General features: G+C 52.5%; 1 protein-coding gene across 5 annotated transcripts in view; it reads left to right on the top strand.

The window, feature by feature from the left end:
* Positions 1–24,213, top strand: part of Tbc1d8 (TBC1 domain family member 8) — an 85,145-nt gene that overhangs the window by 46,401 nt on the left and 14,531 nt on the right. For 4 of the 5 annotated variants that reach the window (XM_023717323.1, XM_023717322.1, XM_023717321.1 and 1 more), the window contains exons 3-9: positions 7,501–7,634; positions 10,740–10,968; positions 12,382–12,622; positions 19,055–19,262; positions 21,025–21,225; positions 21,919–22,083; positions 22,541–22,691. In XM_023717323.1, coding sequence (XP_023573091.1) covers positions 7,501–7,634; positions 10,740–10,968; positions 12,382–12,622; positions 19,055–19,262; positions 21,025–21,225; positions 21,919–22,083; positions 22,541–22,691 — 1,329 coding nt within the window. The remainder of the gene's footprint in view (positions 1–7,500; positions 7,635–10,739; positions 10,969–12,381; positions 12,623–19,054; positions 19,263–21,024; positions 21,226–21,918; positions 22,084–22,540; positions 22,692–24,213) is intronic. The other variant, XM_004633253.2, reaches the window with a different exon arrangement.

Below are 24,213 nucleotides of genomic sequence, written 5' to 3'. Positions count from 1 at the left end.
GCTGCTTCTCAGGCCTTTGAGTGTGCCCCAGCGTGTGTGCGACGACAGCTGAATTCACGCTCGCATTTCCAGTTCAACTGTAGAACACACAGGCATTGATTCTAGGTTTTTGTTTTATACACTGAAAATTTTGGTTTCTCACAGTGTCCACATGATTACCTAGATGCCCAAATAGCTAATAATGTACATATCATTTCTAGATACCAGTGTTACTGTTAACAAGAGTATTTAAATGCAGTTCATGTTTATGTGGCTGCATTTGGCTATTGAACATATTTAGTCAAAATACTGCTTAAAATAGTTATTTTCTCTGTATAATTCCATAATCTGATAAACTGTGCTGCTTTTTTTAAGGTTGGCTTTCCCCCCCTTATTAATGTAACCTAATTTTGGGGTGGGGGTGGTTGAGATAGGGTCTCAATATGTAGTGTAGGCTGGCCTTGAACTCGCTTATGTAGCCCAGGCAGGCCTTGAACTCCTGGAGATACTCTTGCCTCAGCCTCTCCAGTGCTGGGATTCAGATGTACTCCATCATACCCAGAGATATAACCTAATTTTTAAGAAATGTAAAACACTGCCATGCTTCCTAAATCAAATCTGTAAGACCTTCACTACCTCGTCTTGGCCCCTTGCCTGTACCCTTAGAACCCTTTTTCTGATTTAGCAGTCTACTGTCTTGCTTTATAAATGTTAAATATATAATAGGTATCTCTATTGCCCTGCCTTTCATAAATTTCCTAAATATTATTTCTTGCCTTGCTTTTTTTCATTTAGCATGTCCTGGGAAGTGCATATCGGAAGGAGAGCTGGTCTGTGTTATTTATTTATTTATTTTCTAATCATTTATTCCTTTATCTATTTGGCATAGAGTCTCGCTACACAGCTCAGACTCGTAGTGATCCTCTTGTCTCAGCCTGTCCAGCGCTGGGGTCACAGGCGTGTGTCACCACGCCCAGGAGATCATCTCTCAGGTTTAAGAGCTGTTTTCAGAAACTCCTAGTTCCAATTAGTAGCCCTTTTTTTGCCCCTAAAATTTTAGATGCTTCCTTAATATCAGGAGTAGTACTCATTTATCTAAAAAATTAAAAATATTTTTTCCTGCTTGTCATTTCTCTTTTGGTGACTTTGGCTGGCATGTTTTACTGAATATCCCCCCTTTTTAATGCAGTGGGATTTGTGACTTTTTTTTAGTTTCTGACTTTGAGTCATTGCTAGCCAGGTTTCCCATTGGCAAGTTATAAAGGAATTCACTTCAGTTTTCTGGAAGTTGTTTGAACTTGACTGTTTCCCCCGCAGGACTGTGTTATAAAGCGGTTGCCCATTTGTTGGGGCTTGCATTGTTTTTTTCTTTTGCAGTGGTGGTGAGGGGCACGAACTCATGACTTTGCACTTGCGAGGCAGATGCTTATGCCCCTGAGCTATCTCCCCAGCCCAAGGGGCCTGCATTGTTTCTGATGACAAGTCTGCTGTCGTTCTTTTCTTTGTTCTTATGGAATTGTATTGGTTTTTGTTTGTAACTGATTTATACCAATGTGGTGATGAAGTTCATGTTCATTATGACCACTGTGACCGCCCCCCCCCCATCCTTTTGCTGCTTTGGGCTTATTGAGGTTATGGAATCATTCATATATATATATATATATATATATATATATATATTTTTTTTTTTTTTTTTTTTTGCGGTATTGGGGATTGAACTCAGGACCTTGTGCTTGCCAGGCAAGCACTTAACTCTACTAAGCTCTCTCCCCTGCCCCTGGAATCATATATTTATTCACTGTGCTTCAAAAATCGTGGCCCTTATTTCTCCACACATGCTTTTGTTCTCTGCCCCCTCCTTCCCTAGGGCTTTGGCTACTCATATTTTAGTATTGTATTGCTTTTTCTGAGCCAAGGTCTCACTGTGCACTTCAGGCTGGCCCTAGCATAGCTGTGTAGCCCAAGCTGGCCTTAAACGTACTGTGATCGTCTCGTCTCAGCCTCCGAGTGTGGGGATAGCGGGCACACGGCTACACCTACTGCATTTCGGGGTCGTAAGCTGTTTGTTTTTCCATAGCTTGCTCATACGCTCTTCTTTCTGTGACTGCTAATTCTTTTCTTCTGTTGTCATCTGTGTTGTCACCATGTCTCAAGGTTCTCTTGTGGTTTCTGCGCTGCTGCTCATCCCATCTGGGCTTTCTCGCATCAGTCACGGTGCCCTGCATCCACAAGGGCCTGACCTGGCTCTTTCTCTGTCTCCTTCTTAGCGTCTCATGAGGTCCAGGCCTTCTGGATGTCTGGAGGCTGCTAACCGCAGCTGCTTTATGTCCTTGGCTACTGATGCTGCTGCCTCTGCTGTTTCTGGTTTTCTTTCAACTAATTGATTTTTCTTTTTTTGGTTGTCGGTCAATTTTTTTCTGTCTCTTCCTGTGTCTGTTTCTGGGAAGTATATTTGATGGTTCTAATACAAAGATGGTTTAATGGCTCCAATTATAAATTCCATTTTTACTTTCAGGGTCAGAGGTCGAGTTTGTCTGATTTCATGTATTGTAAATATGTGGAGACTGATTTTCTTTGAAGACAAAAAAGGCAAAGACAGTGGTGTAAAAAGAGATGTTCTAAGCGGCCTATAAGATTTCTGAAAACAAACCCTTCTTTCCCTGCCTCTCTTGCCGGGGTCCTGTGGACGCCTGTTCCTGAGGTTCTCTGCACAGTGGCGAATGACGGGAGCAGTGCTGCTGTGCCAGTGGCCGGGTCCAGCCTGCCCCTTTGTCTGCAGGGCTTTCGGATGGTGGACGCCAGTGCTGGGCCAGTAGGCAGTGCGCTGCCGTCGCCAAGGTCTGCCCCGCGCCACGCACCTGCAGGCCCCCCTCATGCTAAACCTGGCTGGCTGGCTGGGAGAGGCACCCAGTCTGGGGCGGTGCTGATTAGGCAGAGGGACTGGTGGAGCGCTCGGCTGTGTTTGGATGCGGTTCTCATGGCTGATCCGTGCAGAAGCTGCCGGCGCAGACACTGAGGTGATTGTTTCACTTCCTGGAAACACCCCGGGGAAAAATCTCTGGGGATGAGTGCGGTGCCGTGTTCTGCTGTGACTCAGCTGCTGGGCCCTCCTGGCCCTGCTGACGTCACGGTCCAGCCAGTCCCAGTCCTGTGCCGCGCTCTGGGTTGGCTCTTTCTTTTTTGGGGGCAGGGGTTGGCTCTTTCTTTGCATAATATTTTTACTTCTTGCCCAGAAAATGGTAATATTAATGTCTGCTTTGTGTAGTTCCTTGAACTTGCTGTGTTCCTTGAATTTACTACGTCACCCAGGCTGGCTTCTTGAGAACCTAGCAGTCCTCCTGCTTCAGCCTCCCAAGTGCTGGCATGATAGGCGTGTGCCTCAACGCTTGGCTCCCTGTTAAGAGTATGGCTTGCCTGGGACATGCCAGACATTCAGAAAATGTCCTCAGTTGGCCACTTCTGGCTGTTCCATGTTAGAACTGGTTACTCATAAATCATCAGTGGTGTTTACTTTGTGGTTTCTGTCTATAAATCTGATTTTTTCACCCAAGCTTTCATTTTCTTAGAAAGTGGAAAAGTGTTCCTGCAGAACTAGAGGCCTTCATAAAACACCGTCGTTTTGCTACGTGCACTTCTGTGATCACCCGCAGTGCTGCTGTCACTTCTGGCTGGAGACACCCTCAGGTGCCGCGTGGCTGCGGGCCTTCAGTGAGAGAAATTCGTCTTCCAAGGGCTCTGGAGACTGCAAGTCCAAGGTCCCCGTCTAGTGTGCTCACCTGGCTTTTCCTCGGGTGTGCCCATCTCTGGTCTCCTCCAGGGAGGGAACTTGGAGTCCCTTCTTCTCCACGGTCCCCTTGAGGGCCAGGGCTTCCACATGGGAATTCTGGACACTAGCTTCGGACCCTAACACGGTTCCCTGCCTGCTGTCTGGGTTTGGCAGGGCTGCAGCAGGGCGAGAAATCCTGCTGCAGCGCTGAATAAATTTGTACCCCCTTCATCATCCTGTCTCTGCCGTAGATGGCAGCGTCTCGCTCTCTTAGCACGTCTCTGTCTGCAGTGCCAGACAAACAACATGCTTTCGAGAACGTGCATAATGAAAAGAGGATTCACAGTCCAGTCGCTTCCCAGCAGGCGTGGGCTCTACTTTTGACTCGATTTTATCTTTCCTTAGAGCTATTTTCAGACGCATGACTTCACGCAGTTTGAAGAACTGCTGTAGTGTAGGCTCCGAACTGTAGTGTGTGACATACATTGAATGACTTTCCTTTTTAGTCCTGTGAGGTCGCGCGTGTGTCATTGCTTGCATTGATTTATGGTATTTGGGAAGCCCATCATGAGATTTCCCTGCAGAGGAAATTATGGCTTGGAAAGTTTCCCTGCCATTTGGCAGCTTTGGTAGGAAGTGGACAGGAGGGTGGAAAAGTTTCATCACATCGATTGTCTGCTGGGAGAGGCCGCAGCTTGTCTGACATCAGGGGGTGTGTGGGGGTGTAATAAGATCGCTCCTGGCGCAGCAGCAGATTTAGTGTGTTTATTTTTCTCTCCGGAGGTGTGGGCTTGGTTTGCTATCAAATTCTCTCTCCTTATCATAAGATCCTTCCCAGTGGACAGAACTGCTCTTCAGGGTAGAAGTCTGGGTCTCTGGTGTCTGGTTCCAGTCCTCCTCGTGCCCTGCCATCGGGATGTGATTTTATGCTGTTGTCCACAGCTGTCAGCTGAAGCCTCCCTGCTTCAGGAAGTAGCTGTGTTCATGGCCGTGCGCCTCCCTGGAAGGACAGTGACGACCTGTGTCATCATTTAGGGTTGCAGGGGCGGACTGGGCACCCTCTGAATGCAAGCGCAGAGAAATTTAGTGTCCCTAAGATCCTGGGCCCAAGGGTTATGCAAACGGTTCATCAATATTAAAATGGCAGGGGCCCTGGGGGCACTGCACAGTCTTGGGGGCTTTACTAAAAGGTTTGCCCTTCTTGGATATGACCTTGGGCAGCTATCTGAGCCTCCCTCAGTCTTGGTGACAGAGCAGTGCGACAGTGCTGGGAGCAGGCATGAGCCACAGAGGTGAGGCCTCTGCCCTCTTGTTCTCTTCCCACTCTTCTGACTTTGTTTTTGATAAGCGGGGATTGTAAGAGCGCAGCACAGGTGACGGGAGGTCCACAAAGAGGCCCCTGTGCGGTGTCCCTTGTGTGTTCCGTGCCCCAACGCAGTGGTTTTATTGTGGTGCTGAGGAAAGACAGAAAGACCTACAGAGAGAAGGCCACGGAGGCCTCAGGGAGCAAGCCTTCCACCCAGGCCTGCACGTGGTCCTCCACTTCTGTGGAGCCAGGTGTGGGCTCTGATATGATGCATGACCTTCTTGGTACCCACCCCTTCATGGTTTAGGGGTATTTTTGTGACTGACACAAGCTGCCATCCATGGCCCCCAGGGGGGCAGCACTACCTGAGCAAAGGCAGGTGACCAGATGTCAACTAAGCCGCGTCAGCTGGCCAGCTGTCACGGTACTTTAGGAGGTAGGCTCAGGCCAAGCAAGGCTTAGAAGCCTGAAGAGAGTTGTGGGTGGAAACCGGAATTGCTTGGCTTTGTTGGTTGGTACTGGGGACCCAACCCCAATCTACCACAGGGCTGCACCCCTAGACCTTTGTAGTTTTCATTTTGAGACGGGATCTAGTTAAGTCTCCCAAGTGGGACTCAAACTTGTACTCCTCCTGCCTCAGCTTTCTCTGTGCTGCTTATACAGGCATGTGTCACTATGCCTGGCTTCATTTTGTTCTAAAAAGGCTTCCTTTGGCTGGGCATGGTGATCCGCAGATGCAGTCCTAGCACTCAAGGAGACAGAGGCAGGAGGATGGCAAGTTTAAGCCCAGCCTGAGCAACTTAGCAAGATTCCATCTCAAAATAAAGGAGGGCTGGAGCTGCAGCTCAGTATGGCCCCAGGCTCGATTCTTAGTACTGTCCCTTCCTCCTACCGGAAGCTTTCCTTGTCCTCAGAGATGTGGGGAGCCTAAAGGGCCAGGGGATTCTGGACACCACAGGAGCCTCTGAGAGGAGAAGGAAGTAGAAAGCAAGAGGCTCAAGGCCACTCACCCTGAGTTTGCCCCTTGTGAACCCAGGTGCCTGTTTATTGGGCTTCTGAACCCTTAGGGAGCAAGGCAGGGGAAGGGAGATGTGGGGAGTGGGGGGGTTCCAGACCTGTGGATAGAGGCACTGGCCAGAGAGCACCATGGGGCTGCCTTCCCACCCTGGCCAGAAGATATGATAGTGGTGACTGAGGACATTGCTGTGAACACAGCTGTGACTACAAATTGGAAGATATGGGAATTTAAGTACTGTCGTTTTCATTCTCATTTTTCTCCCCAAATATTTTTTTCACTTTTTTGCTTTCCCAAACTGTCCACTCAGAACAGCTGTCCTGATACAGGTGTCCTTTATCCTTTCAGACTCCACCTGCGTGGATATCCCCACCAGAGTGGGGCATCAGGCACTTTCTTCATAGAGTACAGGTTGAGTATCCTGTCCCCATGACTCCTGCATATCCCTTATCTACATGGGAAGTGTTTTGAATTTTCCTATGTTATGGGATCTTTGCATATATATGTACTATTTTGGGGACGGCACCCACTTCTAAAATACTAAATTCATTCATGGGTGTGTTTCATATGCACCTTGTCCGTACAGCCTGAACCTGATTCTATACAAGTGTTTTCCAGTTCAGAGTTTAGAACATTTTGGATTTTGGAGTAGGGATGCTAGCGCTGTAGTGACAGGATTGTCAGGTGAATAAATCTACCCTGTGGGGCAAGGAGGGATGCAGGAATAGAGAGAAGGGAAAATCGTTTGAGGGAACGTGGACCCCGGCGCACCCCCCACCACCTAGAAAAAATAATTCCCTCTGCCCCAGGAATTTGGAATGCTGGCTGGGATCTGCTCAGTGCATACCTGCCTTTCCTTGATGGCCTAGTGGCTCTGCAGAATGGCTACTGTGTGCCAGACCTGCTTTTTGGGGCCAAGTAATTGTCTGGGTGTGAACCTCTATGGAGGTTTCTTAGCTAACAAGTTAAGCCTTGTGTAATAAACTTCAAGATACATTTAGCTAACTGAGAAAGTTTACTGTTCTTTCCCTTGATCCCTTTGTATGTATGCCTTTTGTAATATTTTTTTCTACTCCTTCTTGATTTACTGTTTTAAGATTTTTTTGGCGGGGGTGGGGGTGGTGGAACCAGGGATTGAACTCAGGCCCTTGCGCTTGCCAGGGAAACACTTATTCGACTGAGCCATCTCCCCGGCCCCTTGTTTTAAAATTTGTAATGCAGTTCTCTTTCAGTATATGGTGAAAACTGTCGTGGTGGGCAGTGTGCCTCTTGCAGCCTCGCTTGTGAAATGACTGAACCGGATCATGATGAACTGACAGGAATAGTTGCAGCATCCAGCCCGGTGGCTGAGTAGCATAAACAGAGGGTAGGAATTACTTTTGGTACCTGGTCACGTTTAGTTTTTAATCTCAGCATCTTTCTGTCCTAATTCAGGTGCGACATTAGAGGAAATAAACCAGCACTGGGACTGGTTGGAGCAGAACCTCCTCCATACTCTGTCCGTCTTTGACAATAAAGATGACATTGCCAGCTTTGTCAAAGGAAAAGTCAAGGTGGGTCTCTTAATTGCAAGCAACATTTCCACATTTCTTTTCCTGGTGACCTCCTTAGGACACCTCGAGCAGTGCAGTGTCACGAGCTTTCTCCCCTCGGACTCCACGTTTTAGCTGACTGCATGAAGGCAGATGAGTTCACCTTGTCACCTGTCAGGCTTCGGAGTCCAGTGCAGAAAACATGCCGGAAAGTATGACCAAAAAGCCTTTGTTCTTAGTTCCAGTTTCTGTAATCTTTTAGAGACCTGCAGACCCTTTGTTTGCCTTGGTGTGTATGTGGGGTGGGGGGGGAGGTTGGGATTTCTGTTTGTGCAGAACAGCATGTTATTTGACTCCTTAAGTTAGTTATTCCCATTTTTTTTTCTTTTTTTTTTGCAGCTGTGACATACTGTCCTCATTTTATTGGCCTAGCACTTTCCTCCTGCTAGTTGTTTACGTGTGTGTGTGTGTGTGTGTGTGTGTGTGTGTGTGTGTGTGTAAGAGAGAGAGAGAGAGAGAGAGAGAGAGAGAGAGAGAGAGAGAGAGAGAGATGGGGTCTCACTATACAATTGAGACTGGTAGTGATCCTCCTGTCTCAGCCTGGGATTATAGTGTACCACTATGCCTGGTTTCGGTGGCCTGCACAGTGTGCCTGGCGTTCCAGGGCTGGCACCGTACGTGGTGGCAGGGATTGAATGCTGGTGCTTGCGTTTGCCACGCAGGCACTTAGGCCACTGAGCTATCTCCCCAGTCCCATGAATGTTTACTCTTAAAATATGTTCATTAAATGAAATTAAAGCCAGTGAAGTTTTGAGAAGGCAGAGAGGATGATTTGGAAAAGTGTCTGTTGGTACCGCCTGTGAGGTCTTGTCTTACATAATGGGTGGGGTACTCTGCTTTAAAACAGAGAGGCAGCCTCTCACTTGAATGTAGCTCTTCGTAGACACTTGATCTCCTTAGCCTAGAGGTGTTTTTCCTGCCTTGGGTAGAACACCTCAGACCTTGGGATCTTGCTGTTCTACCTAAGCTTGGCCTTCTGACACCTCATATGTTAGGGTTTTGGTGAGGGGTTTGAGAGCAAACCTTGGAGTTCAGAGGAATGCAGGGGAAGTGCTGTTTTCTGGGGATTGGGGACACTTACGGGATTGGGGGACACACAGGCCATCTCTGTCCAGCTGGCCCGGCAATGTGGCTGCGTCCTCTGGGCCTGCAGGGTCAAGGTGGACCTGGCCAGATGGGCAGTGTGTCCAGCTCTTGCGCCACCCTGCATCTGGGTCCCACCGAGTACGCTCAGCTTGTGGCATCAGGGGTTGGCCACAGCACTGGCCCTCCCCATCACACTCGGCACATCTTCCCTGTCATGTGTAGATCACTGTGGCTTTTTGATCTAGGTGCTTCTCTTAACTGGGGGAAGAGATTTATTTTGTCAGCAAAGGCTACAGAAATGCCTCTAGAGGAGAAGCAAGCTTTTCTGCTATCCTTCTGGGTTCTGGGGCTGCAACCCTGGAAGTCAGCCTGCCGGAAGGGAGATTAGCAAGAAAAAGACGGACGCGTGCAGGATGCATGCACAGAGATGCCGCAGGAATGCGCTTAAAGGGTCGCTACAGTGTGGCCTTTCTTAGGGTTTTTGAAAGAACAGCAAGTTTGCAGAGGGGGGATGTACCGGAGGAAAAGGGGTGCAGGCTTTTGGGATCACAGGCGGAGGGAAGAGTAGGGGCTCGGGGAAAGTACTAAGAGCTTAGGGCTGCTTTCATAAGGCTTATTAAATGAATTCCTTGTTGTGTCGTTCCTGTGATGAGGAAGGAGTCCAGTCCTGGGCTGGGGATGTGGCCCAGTGGTGGAGCACTTGCCTCATGTGTGTAAGGCTCTGAGTTCAGGTCTTACCACCACCATTTAAAAAAGGAAATTGAATGTCTGTTGGGAGCCTCAGAAGCTAGAAAATTGATCAAATGTGTGTAGGCAAGACTAGGCCTCAGTGCCTAAAGCAAACAAGCTACCTCCCTCAGTCCTGAGATAGACATCCTATCTGGTTAAGGTCAGCTGTTAGTTGCTAGGCAACATTGTGTCACATGTTACTAACTTTGCAAAGGTATAAATAAAAATTGGTCTTGTGGAGTTGCATGCATCTCGCCTACTAGGCAGACCAGCGACCACCTAGCCCAGCTTTTGTCTTCTTGTCTATCTTCTCATTCCTCTGCCATTTCTCCTTGGGTAGAACCGATCCGACTGAGACCAGCAGGTCCCTACAAATGTCCTCTTCCAAGTGACATAGTTACTTCTGTACAAACCAAGCTCTTAGCTGCACAAAGCCAGAGAGTGAAGTCGTGGGCAAAAGAGGGAAGTTAGAGCACTTATTGGAAGCAAAGAGAGAAGTAGCTCCTCTTTCGAGAAGGGAATTCCAAGTGGAGATCCAAATTGTCGTGTCTGCCCCACTCGTGCGTGAAGAGGCAGAATGCAGGAGAAGTTCATTGCAAAGAAGTTGAAGGAGCCAGTTATTTTGTGTTTCTGGTGTCCCTGGGAAGTCTACTCTGAGGTAGGGAGGCCTGCCCACTGACTTAGGTTCTTTTTTTTATGAGACAGGATCTTGCTGTGTAGCTCACGGTGGCCTTGAACTCTGCCGTTCTTGGGGTGATCCTCCTGCCTCAGCCCCCCACAGGCTGGGATTGCAGGTGTGCATCAGCAGGTCTGGTGACACGGCAGGCGCTGCAGAAGAGACCCTTACCTTCCCTGGGTTAGCTCGGCGCACGTGCTGTGTGCCTGTGCCCAGCCGAGCAGCCAGGGCTACGCTGACTGCACCTCTGCGCACCGCATAACCAGCTCACTGTACTAGTGCTGTGAGGACACTCCCTGGAGACGGAGGCAGACGGGGAAGACGGAATCTTTTTGGTGTCTTCTGTTTCTCAGTTGTGTTCAGCTCAAAATCCTTATGCCAGAGTGGCATATTTTGTGGTGACAAATTCTGGTCCTTGATGCTGCAAAGGTGAAGTACCTGAAGAAGCAGGGCTGGGAGGAGGCTGCCTGGAGCATGCATGGCCCCGCTCGCTTCTCTCGTGTGTGACGGCAGGTGAGCGTGCCGTGGAACAGCGCAGATTCCTCAGGTGCCTGTCCCTGCCCTGGATAAGGTCTTTGTCTCTCCCATAGGCCCTGATCGCTGAGGAGACCAGCAGCCGGCTGGCGGAGCAGGAGGAGGAGCCCGAGAAGTTCCGCGAGGCCCTGGTGAAGTTTGCATCCAGGTTCAACTTCCCTGAGGCAGAGAAGCTGGTCACCTACTACTCCTGCTGCTGCTGGAAGGGCCGGGTGCCTCGCCAGGGGTGGCTGTACCTCAGCATCAACCACCTCTGCTTCTACTCCTTCTTCCTGGGCAAGGAGCGTAAGTGAGGCCCACCACCCCAGGATGCTCACAGACACTGGAGGCCCAGGGCTGCTCCTGCCAGAGGCCGTTTGCATCAGGCACCTCCCAGCATAAGGTTAAAAGGTGGTGGGGTGACAGGTGATACGTGCTTAATTTCTAAATGCCTCAAGCAGATACTTACCTCCTGCTCTCAGAGGGTTTCATCTGGGGAGAATGCCTTTTCCTCCATTGCCTTAAGATTTTTCTGTTGCTCACTTCAAAGAGCTATGGAGAGCCAGGTATGGTGGCTCGGCCTATGAGCTCAGCCCTCAGGAGGCTGAGGCAGGAGGATTGACATGCATTTGATGCTAGCCTGGGCTCCATAGTGAGTTCAAGGCCAGACTGAATTACATAGTGAGAACCCATCACAAGATCACGACACCCCTCCTCACCCCTCCTCACCCCACCCACAGCACACCCCACCACATTGCTCCTCTCCCCTCCACTCCACTCCCTATCCCACCCCACACCCCATCCCACCTCACACCACAGCACAGCACAGCACAACACAGCACACCACAGCACAGCACACCATACCACACCAACAAACGCAAGGTCCTCAGCTTTATTCCTGGTACCAACAAAAAACCAAATGGCGATGCAGAGGTTCTTAATACTATTGGTTGCCTTGGAAACACAGTGTCGTAACTGGTAGCTGAGTATCTCTGAGGGAGAATGACTTCTCATAGGGGGCAAGGGGCATCTAAAAAATGTCCCTGCTGGTATCACAAGTGCTGGGTGCCCTGCTGCTTGTAGAAAGGGGATACCCCTCCCCCACCCCCAGGCCCCTGTCTGTCTGTCTGTCTGTCTGTCTGTATCTCTCTCTCTCTCTCTCTCTCTCTCTCTCTCTCTCTCTCTCTCTCTCTCTGTGACAGGGTCTCACTATGTAGTTCAGGCTGTTCCTAAACTCACTACGTAGCACAGGCTGGCCTCAAACTTTTGTTAGTCCTCCAGTCTCAGCTTCCCAAGTGCTGGGATTACAGGTGTGTACCACCATGCCTGGCTTATTTAGTGAATTTCTGAAAATGAGATCTTGAATAATAGTCTTTCATCTCCTTTTTCCTCTGGCTTTTGTCATGAGTGCTGTTTCCAAAACCAGAATTTGTACGGTTTAAGAAACTATGGATATTTAAACATCTGTGGGGGGGTTTGTGGATGGCTGCTTGTTATTCCCGACGACACTCCTTGGGAGTGTGCCACTTAAGTCATTGAGGGGCCCACTAGAACCTGAGTTGGGGTTCACCGGCGGCTGGCAGACAGGTCTGTGCTTTTCTCCCTGCTCCGGCTTAGAGGACCTTAGGCCTGAGTTTAAGGAAAGTTCTGGACTGTGCTTGCTGGTGCACGCAAGGTGGCTCAAACCTTGCCAAGCACACTTCCCTTTTCCTCCTGCAGTTAAACTTGTCATCCCATGGGTGGATATACAGAAGCTGGAAAGGACGTCCAACGTCTTCCTCACGGACACCATCCGGATCACCACGCAGAACAAGGAGCGTGACTTCTCCATGTTTTTGGACCTGGACGAGGCCTTCAGGATCATGGAGCAGCTGGCGGACGTCACGCTCCGGAGGCTGCTGGACAACGAGGTCTTCGAGCTGGACCCAGACCTACAGGAGCCGAGCCAGATCAGCAAACGGTAGAGCTGGAGTTCGGTGGTGCCCTTCACTGGTGGGGCCCACACTGGGGCTCAGCCTTCGTTTCTGGTGGCTTCACCCGCGCGGGCAGCTCTCCTCACTGCTAGGGATGGGCCAGGGCTCTGTGGGGTTGAGAATGGGGGTGCGCAAGTCTGATAGAAAATGGTGTAGTGTTTACACAGAATCTGTGTATGTCCTCCCTGTGCTTTAAAGAATTATCTGTAAGGGTCGGCCAGCCAGCTCAGTGGATTAAAGCATCTGCTTGGGCAGATGCAGGGGCAAGAATTTGATCCCTGGCATGCCGTGCTGGCCCCGCCCCCGGGGCGGGCTGAGATGGCGATTCAGACTGGGCGTGGTGGCGTGCGCCTGTAATCCCAGTGCTTGGGAGGCTGAAAACAGGAGGATCACTACGAGTCTGATCTACGTTGTGACACCTGAAGACCCTGCCCTAAATACATTAAAAAAATTCATCTCTAGCTGTCAGAAGCTCCCCACAGTGTAAATGCCATGGACATCGTGTGGTTACACTGCACTGCTCGGGGAATAATGACATGAGAACGGCTACATGTTTAGCGCACATGTATTTTTAAAAATAAATATTTAGCATTTAAATTTAAGGACACAGAACATGTGCATACAGGAGGCCAGATATACTAGGTTTAATTTCTTTCATGGTATAGCCCAATTCTTCCTGTATTGTTAATCTCAACAGAGACAATAGTTAAAGTTTATCACCACTCATTTCTTGTAGGTAAAAGACTCTGGTTTTTAGATCCAGTTCCCCTGATACTATTTCAGAATAGATATTCATACGTAGTACTTCTAGAGCATGTCATGCAGGTGTCCTCATGATAGAAATCTATGAGGTACTGCGTTTCGCTAATGAACAGTGTAAGTCAATAGTCTTTATTATTTGTTTGACCCAAAGTGGTGCTGGTCATGCAGATTTGTGAGATAGTTGTGTGAATCCTCATCCTATGAAGACTTAGAGTTCTCCTGTCTCTGAAGTTCTGGACGTGGTGCCTGAGCTCCACGTGACCCTGGGACTTGTGGCTCACGGCTAGGTAGCTGCAGCGCTGCTCCAAAGACCGCTTCCCCAAGTTAGCAGCTGGCGCTGTCCTGGTTTGGTGTTGATCTAACTGGACTCAGTCGCTGCTCCACGAATCTAGTCATGATACAAAAGTATTTTTTATTGTAAAGTACAGGTAACGTAGCTTTTGCCGTGGTGGCTCTTGCTAAGTACACAGCCGCGGAGCCGTGCAGTACCTCGCACTGTTGCGCGGCCCTGCTGCCTGCCCACCCTGAGCTCTTCGTCCCTTGCGTGACTGCCGTTGCCCCTCCTTCTGTCCTTCTACCTCCCTCTGCACACTTCCCCGTCTGGCCGCCACCACCCTGCACCAGCGAGGCCCCTCCCAGCAGGAGTCCCCACAGTGCTCGCTGTCTTGTGTTGGGCGATTTCACAGAGCGTGAGCTCAAGGCTCACCCCTGGTGTAGCCGGACGTGCAGGCTCTTCTTCCTAGGAGAGCATTCCGTGGTGCACGTGTGCACTTTCTCTGCTCGCGCGTGTGGACATGCTTGGGCCACTCCGCTTTCCGGCTAGATGCACGTGGGTATGCACACTCGGCCCCACTCCTCCCCGCGCACTCTTGAGCGTGCACCCAGCTGTGGTGTGAGCCACACGCTCCCGCATTTCCTTATATGCCATAGGGTAGTTGGGGTCCAAGTCTTTTTAGTCCAGTTGACCAAAGATTTGTTAAAAAAGAAAAGGCCCACACTACAGAGCCCTGAAGAGGGCGTTCCCAGGTGTGAGTTTCCAAAGTGCTGTGTAAACCTCCAAGGAAAATGTGACCTCCGTCCTGGGTAGCGGGCTGCTGCGCCTGTGCGTGTCCAGAGCGCAGCCACAGGCGCTAGCTGGGCGAGGAGGCACAGGCAGCCTGGGTTGTGCTGATGCCCAAGGCGCGGCACTCAGGTGACCACGTGGCAGTGTTGGTCCATGGTAGGAGAGAGGAGAACTGAAGGGCTGGAGTGCCGGATTACCCTCTGGAAATGTTTTGGAAGAAAAATCACCCTCACCAGCAGTCTCTGTTTACCTTCCAGTGCTAAGGGGAGATCTGACCCCCTAGCCACCCCTGCCTTCTGCTCTGGGGACGCTAGAAATTTACCTGTGTTGCCATTGCAGTGGCAGTGGTCCAGCTTCCAGGGTGCCCAGGGCTGGCCCTAGAAACCCAGTGGGGTCTGGTCCAGGCTGTGGGACTTCACTCGCGCGAGAGCCCCCCACCTCAAGCCTCCACTCCCAGCCGACTCTCATCTTAGCTTTGCCATGGAGACGCGCGCCTATGCGTGTAAACAGGTAGTGACTCAATCTGCCCGGCATCCTGCCAGAGGGCCAGGTTTGAAAGTCCAGGAAAACAGCTCTCGGCGCCCGCCGTGTGGGGGCTGCAGCTGCGCTGGAACCCCCGTGGGGTCTCTGCAGTGGGTCTGCTTTCACTTCCTGTCTCAGAAACAGGCTTCAGAGGTGCCCCTCAGTTTAAGAGTCAGGAAAGAGCATAGGATTGCGCACAGGCACTCCTGTGCTGTGGTCACTGCAGGGGGCTTGACGGGGCTGGATGGGGATGCCTGCACCTCCCTGGAGAGGCGGGACAGTCCCTTGTCACCCTGATGGGCCGGTGGGAGCTAGCAGGGTGGCGCTCATGGGCCTGTTTCACAGGTACATGCAGACCTGGGCAGGCAATGATGGGGGGGGGGCAGCCCAGAGGGAGAAGGGACAGGTGGGGCAGGAGGAGTTGATTTCCAGACAGGAAGTACTCAATGAAGCTGGGAAGGGGAGGCCAGAAGAGCAGGTCCAGCATTCAAGGTGGGCAGGGGCAGGGGAGATGGGCTTTGCCTAGTGGGAAGCGAAAGGAAGTTGCTTCCCATAATTTAAGCCCCTGCCCTTATGGAGAGGTGAGCAGTGGCTTCCGGGGGACAGAGGTCCTTAGTGGTGAGCCCTATCCCTGTCACCTGGGTGATTCTAACCCACCTTCTTTGCAGGCACCCTTGGCCTTTCCCCATCCCGGCTGCCCTCTCTTTGGTTCTCGTGGGCACCCAGAAGGAGACCCACTTCCAACTGTCCCACTGGAGCACCCTGCCCTGCAGCAGGAGGGCCTCTCAGCCCCCACTATGTCTCGGCCCGTGACATTCAGACTCTCGAGTTGCTCTGCGATTATGGGTTGCTCAGGGTTGGACACTTGATGGGACGATTGGCAGGGCACAGAGCCAGGAACCTTTCTTGGGAGTGAAAAGCCATCACTGATGTGTTACTGAGGCGTGTTCTCCTGGGGTTCAGCGTGAACGGAGAGGCTGTGGGTACCTCCAAGCCCACTGTCATGTAGCCACCTGCTGTCTCAGGCCCAGGTGAGCCTCACTTGTCCTGTCCTGTGAAGGCTCTGGCTCCTGTGTGCTCTGTACCAGTGGCCTTGTCACAGGGCCATTCTGTCACTTCCTTAGGGCTCCCGGGTCACAGGGAAAGATGTTTTGAGTCAGCGCACATTTGATAAATGAGGTGTTTACGTGCACGCTGAGGCTTTGAGGAAGCACACTTTGCTTCGTTTCCAGGCTGGCAGTTCTTGGCATTTCCCAGAGCTGAAGCACAGGGCTGGGAGTGGCCGCGTAACTGAGGGTGGCTGGCAGGCCCCTTCCTGAGCTCTGAGGGGCAGGCTGGGTGCAAAGCTTGTCCTCCCTTAGCTGCGGCCATGCAGTCCTGCCCACGTCCGAGTGGAAACCCTGAACGCTGAAGCTGACACATTCTGGTGCAGCCGGTTCTTCCCTCCCCATATGGCCTCCTCCCATAGTGGGTGTTAAGCTAGTGTGGCTGGTGGCCTGGGCCCTGCTGGCCTCAGCCAGAACGCTCTTGGAGCAGTGGTTTGGTCTGTGTACGCCAGCGCCTTCTGGGCCAGGCTCCAGGAGATGGCCTTCTGCATGTCAGGTTGTGACCCCTGCCTGCATCTTGCTCAGGGAGGGAAAGTGGAGGCTCTGGTAGGTGCTGGAAGGTCCGGGAGGCATGGCTGAGCCAGTGGGCTGCGTTTTGGATGCTGCCAGGGAAGGAGCTGGTATGGTGGGCATCGTGACTACCACCTGCTTCCGGGACACACTGCAAGGGTGGTTTTACTCTGTGCTTCACCCTTTGCATGTGTGATTTCCACATACACGTTTCCAGCATAACTGAGGGGAAGTGGAGTGACATGGGTGAGGAGAAACCAGCTCTTCAGAAAGCTCAGAGTAAGACCACCCTTCCTGGGCTCCATGAGGGCGCAGCTGGTTGCAGAGGTCCCAGGGCCAGGAGTGGGAAGGGAGGAAAATCACTCAGGTCTTCAAGTCCTTTCTGCTGCTTCCTTTTTTTTGTGACTTGAGGTTTCAGGTTGCTGGCTACCAGATGTGCCCAGGGGACAATGGAGACTGAAGGGCTCTGGGCACCAGCTGCTCAGAAGCCACCGAGCAGTGAGCTGAGGCTACAGAGGAGTGGGCGGATGCCTAGCTGTCCTGAGAGACCATAGCCCCTTAGTCTTAATTTGAGGGTTCCGGTAAAAGGCAGTAGAGGTCCTCCGAGCCTTCTGGGATACTGTGAGGTGCTTTGGCTTCTGCCACCTTCGCTTTGGCTGTGACCAGCTCCTTCGGGGAAGGGGAGAAGCCGTGCCTGGGAGGAACAAGGGGATTCGCTGGTGCCAGAGCCACACTTCTGAGACACTGCATGGAGCAAGCGCTCCCTGGACTGCCATTTGAGCCAGTGGCACTGGCGTGATCTGGGGACAGAGATGTCAGTCCTCTGTATTATTTATGGTTATTTTGATTTAAAAATTATAACATAAAAAAATCAGTTAATGTTAATGGGGTACGATGTGGTGTTTTGATACTTGTATACATTGAATAGGGATGTCTGACCTGGTACTCAAACATTTCTATGTGAACACAGTGCATGGCTGATGCCTGCAGCTCCCTGCTGTGCGGCACCCAGAACGTCTTAGTGCTCTCTGACTTGATGCCCGTTAATCAGCTTTTCTCCATCCTTTTCTCCCTGTGTCTTCCCAGGTTTCTGGTACCCACCACTCTCCTCTTAGGTTCAGCGAGATCCATTTAGGAACCTGGGACCACCCTCCGGGGCCTCGCCTTCCATTCTGGGTGGCGTTGGGGGGGTACATGGTGTGCCCGCATTCCCCTGGTGGTCCCTGAGGGAAGCGTAGGCGCTTGTGTTGTTGGCCTTGATGCAGATGCGCACCTCTTGGAGGCCCGCATCCGCGGAGCTGCACGCCGTCTGCCCCCCCTGCCCTCCCTGCTCTGCCCAGGACCTGGGGGTGCGTGCGCAGCATGCGCTCTGCAGCTGGTGTCACCGCATATCGCCCACAGAGAGCCCCACGTTGTGAGCAGTCCCGCCTCACTTCTGTGTCTCCCTGCACCCCTGGTGAGATGGCTCAGTGGTCTAAAGCACCTACTTAGAACAAGCTAAGCTGAACAAAGCACAGGGACCGCGGTTCAATCCCCCAGCACCACATGCCAGCCAGCCCCGCCCCCTGGTGGGCTGAGCTGGCCACACACACACACACAAATAAATAAAAAATAAAATGTAAAAAAAAAAAAATTACTTCAATGAAGCCTTGCTCCTGTTTCTGCCTAGTCAGGCACCATGTGGCCTTTGCGTATCCGGCTCCTTTCAGATCATGCACCGCTACTTCATTCTTCTTTCGTGTGGGTGACTTTTTATGAATATCATCTGTCCATTCATCAGCTGAGGAAAATTTGTATAGTTTCTGCCTTTCAGTTATGGAATGAGATTGCTAGGAATATTTGTGTGCAAGCTCGTGAGTAGATGTTTTCAGTTTTCTTGGGTCTGTAAACTAGAAGCAAGGTTTCTGGATCAGTTTAGAAAAGGATTTTTTTGGCCTGGCTCACGCTGCCTTAATGGTGGGTGTGGTGTGGTATGTGGAGCTGGGGATCCATCCGCGGTCCCACAAGCCTGACTGGGTTTGCCCAGGCAGGTGCTTAAACAACTGAGGCAACTGGCAAACCTCCTCCGGGTCAGCTTAATCTGTTTTTTCCCCAACTTCCCAAGGTGCTGTCAGTCTGTTTACCACACAGCTCACCATTTTATGTTTCCTCCAGGAGGGTTTGAGGTCCCAACTGCCCCCCATCTTCACCATCACTTATTATTATTTGACTTCTTAACACTTGGCTTCTTTGGCCATTCTGGTGGTAATTTTCAGCATTACTCAAACTTGGAAGAAATCCGTATTTAGTTCAGCCAGGGACAATATGTGGCCCGTGAATGGGCCGTGAAGGTGAAGGGTAGAGGGCTTTTGGGCTGGGGGAGGGGACACAGTGCCAGCAGGTTGCGAGCGTGGCCCCCCTTCACCTCGCGGCTCCCCTCATGTCTGCTTCCTCTTGTCCTCTCCCACTCTGTCCAGGGACCTGGAGGCGCGGGCGCAGAATGAGTTCTTCCGGGCCTTCTTTCGGCTTCCGCGGAAGGAGAAGCTGCGCGCGGTGGTGGACTGTGCCCTGTGGACGCCCTTCAGCCGCTGCCACACCGCGGGCCGGATGTTCACCTCCGACAGCTACATCTGCTTCGCCAGCCGTGAGGACGGCCGCTGCACTGTGGTCCTGCCACTCCGCGAGGTAGCGCACACCTCTGTGACCCCGTGCGTCCCTTTGCAGTGCGTGCAGCAGGTGGCTGCTGCCTCTGGAGGAGCGGCGTGTGCGCACTGCCCATCCGCTCTCTTCCCACCCCCATTGCTGGGCCCCTTGCATATGCAGCAGTTCTGTCTCCCTGGGTTCTTCACACGAGAGACACTGTGTAATACTAAGCCTCGGGTGTCTGACTTACATCCCTTAACGTGATGGCTCCAGGGGCAGCCCTTCTCCTGGAGGGGACCAGCTCACCTGCTTCATGGCAGAGTGGCCCGCCGCGGTGTGCACTGGCGGCGTTTCTCGTCCCTTCACCGGCAGTCCCCGGACAAGGCTTCGCAGCTCCTGCATGCACCCAAGCACGTGGCACAGCCCCTGCGCCTCCGGAGGCTGCCTCTGTCACCTGACCCTGGAGCCAGCCTGCTCTCTTGCTGCAGTGGTGCTGGAGGCTGCGTCAGAAGAGGTTGATGCGCGACAGGGGTGGCTCCCGGGGCTGGCGTTGCAGTGGCAGGGACCTGTGTGAGAGGGAGAGGTCACAGTGGCGGCGAGGCTGAGGCAGGAGCCAGCGGCCCTCGGCCCTCCTCCCTCGAGGGTTGGGCCACCTTACTAGGCTGGCTGCTTCAGGGCGCACAGGGCCCCACGCCTCTTTGCAGCAGCCCCTTGGGAGCCAAGCTCTGCTGTGAAAGAGGCCAGACAGCCTCGGTCCTGGCGTGGGAGGGGCCGGCACAGCAGCTTCACTGCTGAAGGTGGGCCCCTGGGGAGCCGGGCTTTGCGAGGGAGGTGGGGCCTGAGCTGGACCACTGCGCTTCCTTGTCTCCACAGCAGTCTGATGTTGACCAGGGAGGGTGGGTGGCCGTGGAGTGCTCCCACCTCCAGGTTACTCATAAAGCTGTTACTAGAAAGTACATTCCCAGCCTAGCCATGACAGCTTTTCCAGCAGCTCTTAGGAAAGAATCTTCCCCTTTCACTCACCAAAATGATGGGGGAAAAAAAAAGCCAACTATAAAAAGCTTCAATTTGGAAGATAAATAGTAAATTGCTTGACTTTTCTCCTGGAACTTCAGTTAAAGATTTAAAAATTCTTCTTTTAATGGAGACAGATCCTTTCTTCATAAAGTTCTACAGTTCTCGTCTTGGAAGTTGGGGGCAGCCTCAGCTGACTCAGATCTGAGCGGCCCCATCCTCTGGCCCTGTGCATTGCTGCTGAGCGGAGACCACAGCCCTTCCCCAGCTGGCCCTCTGGTGCCTTGGGCCTGCACCCCGCCTAGAGCGGTGTCCGTAGTCTCTGCTGCATGTGCTCTGTCATGCTACAGGACATGTGTTCATTTTATGCATGTGGAGTGAGAAATGGAGACGCTGCCTCGGGTAGTTTAAATGTTTTCTGCTAATGTGCCTGACCTGCAGTTCACTGCTGTGCTTCTCCAGGGCCCTGGTGTCCCCCCGACCACGTCCTTGTGAATCTGGCTGCTTACGTTGCCTTGTGTGATGGACTCGTACAGCGTTTGGTTGTCACTTTAATTTTTTCCACTTAGCATAGCGTTTGGAAGGTCCTCCGTATTGTAGCCTGGGCTGGAATTTCCCTTTTAAGACCACGTGCTGTTCTGTCACTCGCTTGCTTGCCCATTCATTGCTTAGTGGAACCCTGAGCTGTGGCTGTGGGGACTGCCGCCGCCTCCCCCACTTGCCGTTTAGAGCGTGTGACCGAGCGCTCCCTTGCCCGCCTTACGTCCTTGCCTGTTGTGCTCCGTGCCAGGTTGTGAGCATAGAGAAGATGGAGGACACGAGCCTGCTGCCCAACCCTGTGATCGTCAGCATCCGCAGCAAGATGGCCTTCCAGTTCATTGAGCTCAGGGACAGGGAGGGCCTGGTGGAGAGCCTGCTGGCGAGACTGAGGCAGGTCCACGCCGACCACCCCGTGAGCTACGACACCTCGACAAGTGACGATGGCAACATGGTAGGAGCCCCATGGGTCGGCCCTGCCTGGCCCAAACCTCCAGCCTCCCTTCTCACGGCCTCTGGGGCGGGAGAGATGCCCTGGAGGCTGCAGATGGTGTGCCATGCAGGTGTCACTCCTGAGGCACTGGGTGGCCCCACAAGTTCCACAGATCAGGGTGCTGGTGGGATGTGACCCCACATGGGCAGCAGGTGGTTTATCGTGGAGGTTGGAGGAGTTCATGGACCAGAGGGGTTGACAGAGCCACCTGCTGAGGCTGGAGCCTTCCTGTGGCCTTGAAGGGTGTGATTCTCCTGTTCATAGTGGTACTGGGGACCATGTTATTTGGGGCAGCTGAGGCCTGCTGGGAGAAGAGCTTTATTGCTGTCCTGGTTGGACAGCTTCTGAGGTAGACTGGGTTTAGGAGGTCCTTGTGTCCTGTAGTGCCTTGAAAAATATTTTAATTTCTGCTTTTATGGTTCATCCTTGGTGGTTCTGCAGATCGAGCCTGCCTTGTGCTGAGCTGCAGTCTCACCTTTTGTTTAGTTCCTTAGCTATACACAGGGTCTCACTGAGTCACCACCTTACCCAGGCTGGGCTTGAACTTGTGATTCCCCGTGCTGGGGTCACAGGTGTGCATCACCGCACTCAGCTGATGTATTTTTCTTTTTAACTGATGTATAATTGTGAACATTTTTTTTATTGACCATGCAGATGACACCTGTGTTCTACTCAAGCATATGTGGTGACCACAAGTTTGGGGATCTTGAAATGGTGTCCCCTCAGGGCCACAAGGAGGAGAAGAGCCTGTCACCATGCCCTGAGCCCCTGACCCCTGTTTTCCCTCCATCGGGCAGCCCAAGACCTGACTCACGCCTGGTGGGTGAGGTGTCTGTGCCACGGGGGTGGGGTGGGGGGACACTGCATGCTGAGGACCTTGGGGAAGAACTCATGGTAACCCTCCTGCCTCAGCCTCCCCAGTGGTGGGATTAGAAGTATGTATTTAGAGAGATACCTTTCTTTATGAGTGTGGTATCTCTGCCTGAGAGGCTGAGGCAGGAGGATTGCTGTGAGTTCAGGGCCAGCCTGAACTATCTGATGAGACCCTGTCTCAGAAAACCCCAGCAGATTCCAAGAAATAAATAAAGAAAAATTAAAACAAATAAGTTCAAAAAGGGCATCTCCCTCGCCATAGCTGGAGAGCCGGCTCACCTTGGCATCATCTGTGCTAGGCTCCTGCGGTCACTGCCGCCGTTCTGAGCCCTGGGAGACGTGGTATCCCCTGCCCCAGGCCAAGGATGGTGGCTTGGGCCTCAGTCCCTGTTTCCTTCTCCAGTCCCGGGAGCAGATAAAGATCAGCCTGTGGAATGACCACTTTGCGGAGTACGGCAGGACGGTGTGCATGTTCCGCACCGAGAAGATCCGCAAGCTCGTGGCCATGGGGATCCCCGAGGCCCTGCGCGGTCGACTCTGGCTCCTGTTCTCAGGTGCGTGTGCAGAGTCTCAGGCCTTGGGCAGCGCATGCGCTGCTTAGCTCTAAGTGCCCAGCCGTGCAACCTGGAGCCCCGGCTGTGCTGGCTGCAGCGGGCTCTGGGCCCAGGGGGCCTGAGGCCTCTGGGCAGTGTGATCTCTCCCTAAAGACTGACTGTATGTCTGTAAGCCCAGCACCTGGGAGGCTGGGGCAGGAGGATCGCCACACAGTCCTGGTCAGTCTGAACTATGTAGTGAGCCCTGCCTCAAAATATAAAACCTAGCTAGGCGTGGTGATATAGGCCTGTAATCCCAGCACTAGAGGATCACTGTGAGTTTGAGGCCAACCTAGGCTACATAGACTTTGTCTCAAATAGGCAAATAAACTAAAAGTTTCAAAAATTAAAAAAAAAATATACAAAGAATGAGCCAAAGTCTGCATGTACATCTGCATATCCCATTAAGAAGCCTGGAATGACGCGCCTTCCAGGACAGGAGCCCAGGTTGATGCCCAGCACCTATGTAGCTGCCCAGGGTCGTGCATTCTTGTAGTCCTGGCCCTTCCAGTGTGAAAGGCTCATCTCCTCAGGCCATTACCAGTGCCGCCCCTATACCTTGTGACCCAATCTTCTGTGGCCACGGAGCCAGGTTCCCCCTCTGAGGGCTTCAGGGCTCAGCCAGGTGACACTTGTGAGTTTGCTGTCGCCAAGAGTGTCTGCCCCAAACCCCTGGTGCCTACAGGTCCCCTCCTTCCAGGCATTCAGCCTCTAGCTGGTGCCTACATCCCCCTCCCATGAACTGGGCGCCCTGCGTGCTCCATGCCAGGCTTAGTGACCCACAGAGCTTCCCACGGTGCCCACCCACTCCTCCAGCTGCTGCTGCAGCCCTTTGCAGGATGCCAGAATCCCTTCCTTTAGGAAACGGGGTGTGACGTGGAGGAGCGGGATCCCAGGGCACCTGGGCTGTTCCTCCCAGCCTTGGCAGAGAGACACCAGGGTGTGGGGGATCTCGTGGGGTGCAGCGGTTGCATATTCTGTGAGTGCCTGGTGCAGGCCGCAGTCTCGGTCCCTGCAAGAGGCACAGTGACAGGGCTGTGACAGACTCCCGGTGGGACTTGCCAGGTGCGTTTCTGCCCCCCTGCCCAGCTGGTGCCAGCCCCGGGAAGGGAGTGTGGTTAAACCCTGGGTGCTGAGGCCATACTTTTGGGTAAGTACTGTGCTGTCTCTCCAGTGTGAGAAGCTGAGAGTGCAAATAAGGCCAGTGTTGTGAGTTAGTGGATGCCGACAGTAACCGTATGTGAGCTGCCCTCTCCCTGTCCCTAGGAACGCAGCTTATGAAGGGCACGTTAGTGTTTAATTTGAATTCTTCCTGCTGTGTGTACTTCTTAGGAAAAACACTTCCACTGTGCCCGCACTGGGCTAGGTGACTCACAGGAAGGCCTCTGTGTGTGGTCTTAGTACTTTCTGCCCAGTGAGTGACGAGACCTCCTCCGTGCAGCCCACCCCCTTCCCCCAGAGCCTCACCTTTGTGTCACGTTCC

The sequence above is a fragment of the Octodon degus genome, unplaced genomic scaffold (assembly GCF_000260255.1).
Source record: "Octodon degus isolate 3935 unplaced genomic scaffold, OctDeg1.0 scaffold00052, whole genome shotgun sequence".
Lineage (NCBI taxonomy): Eukaryota > Metazoa > Chordata > Mammalia > Rodentia > Octodontidae > Octodon > Octodon degus.
This window is presented reverse-complemented; position numbering and strand designations above follow the sequence as displayed.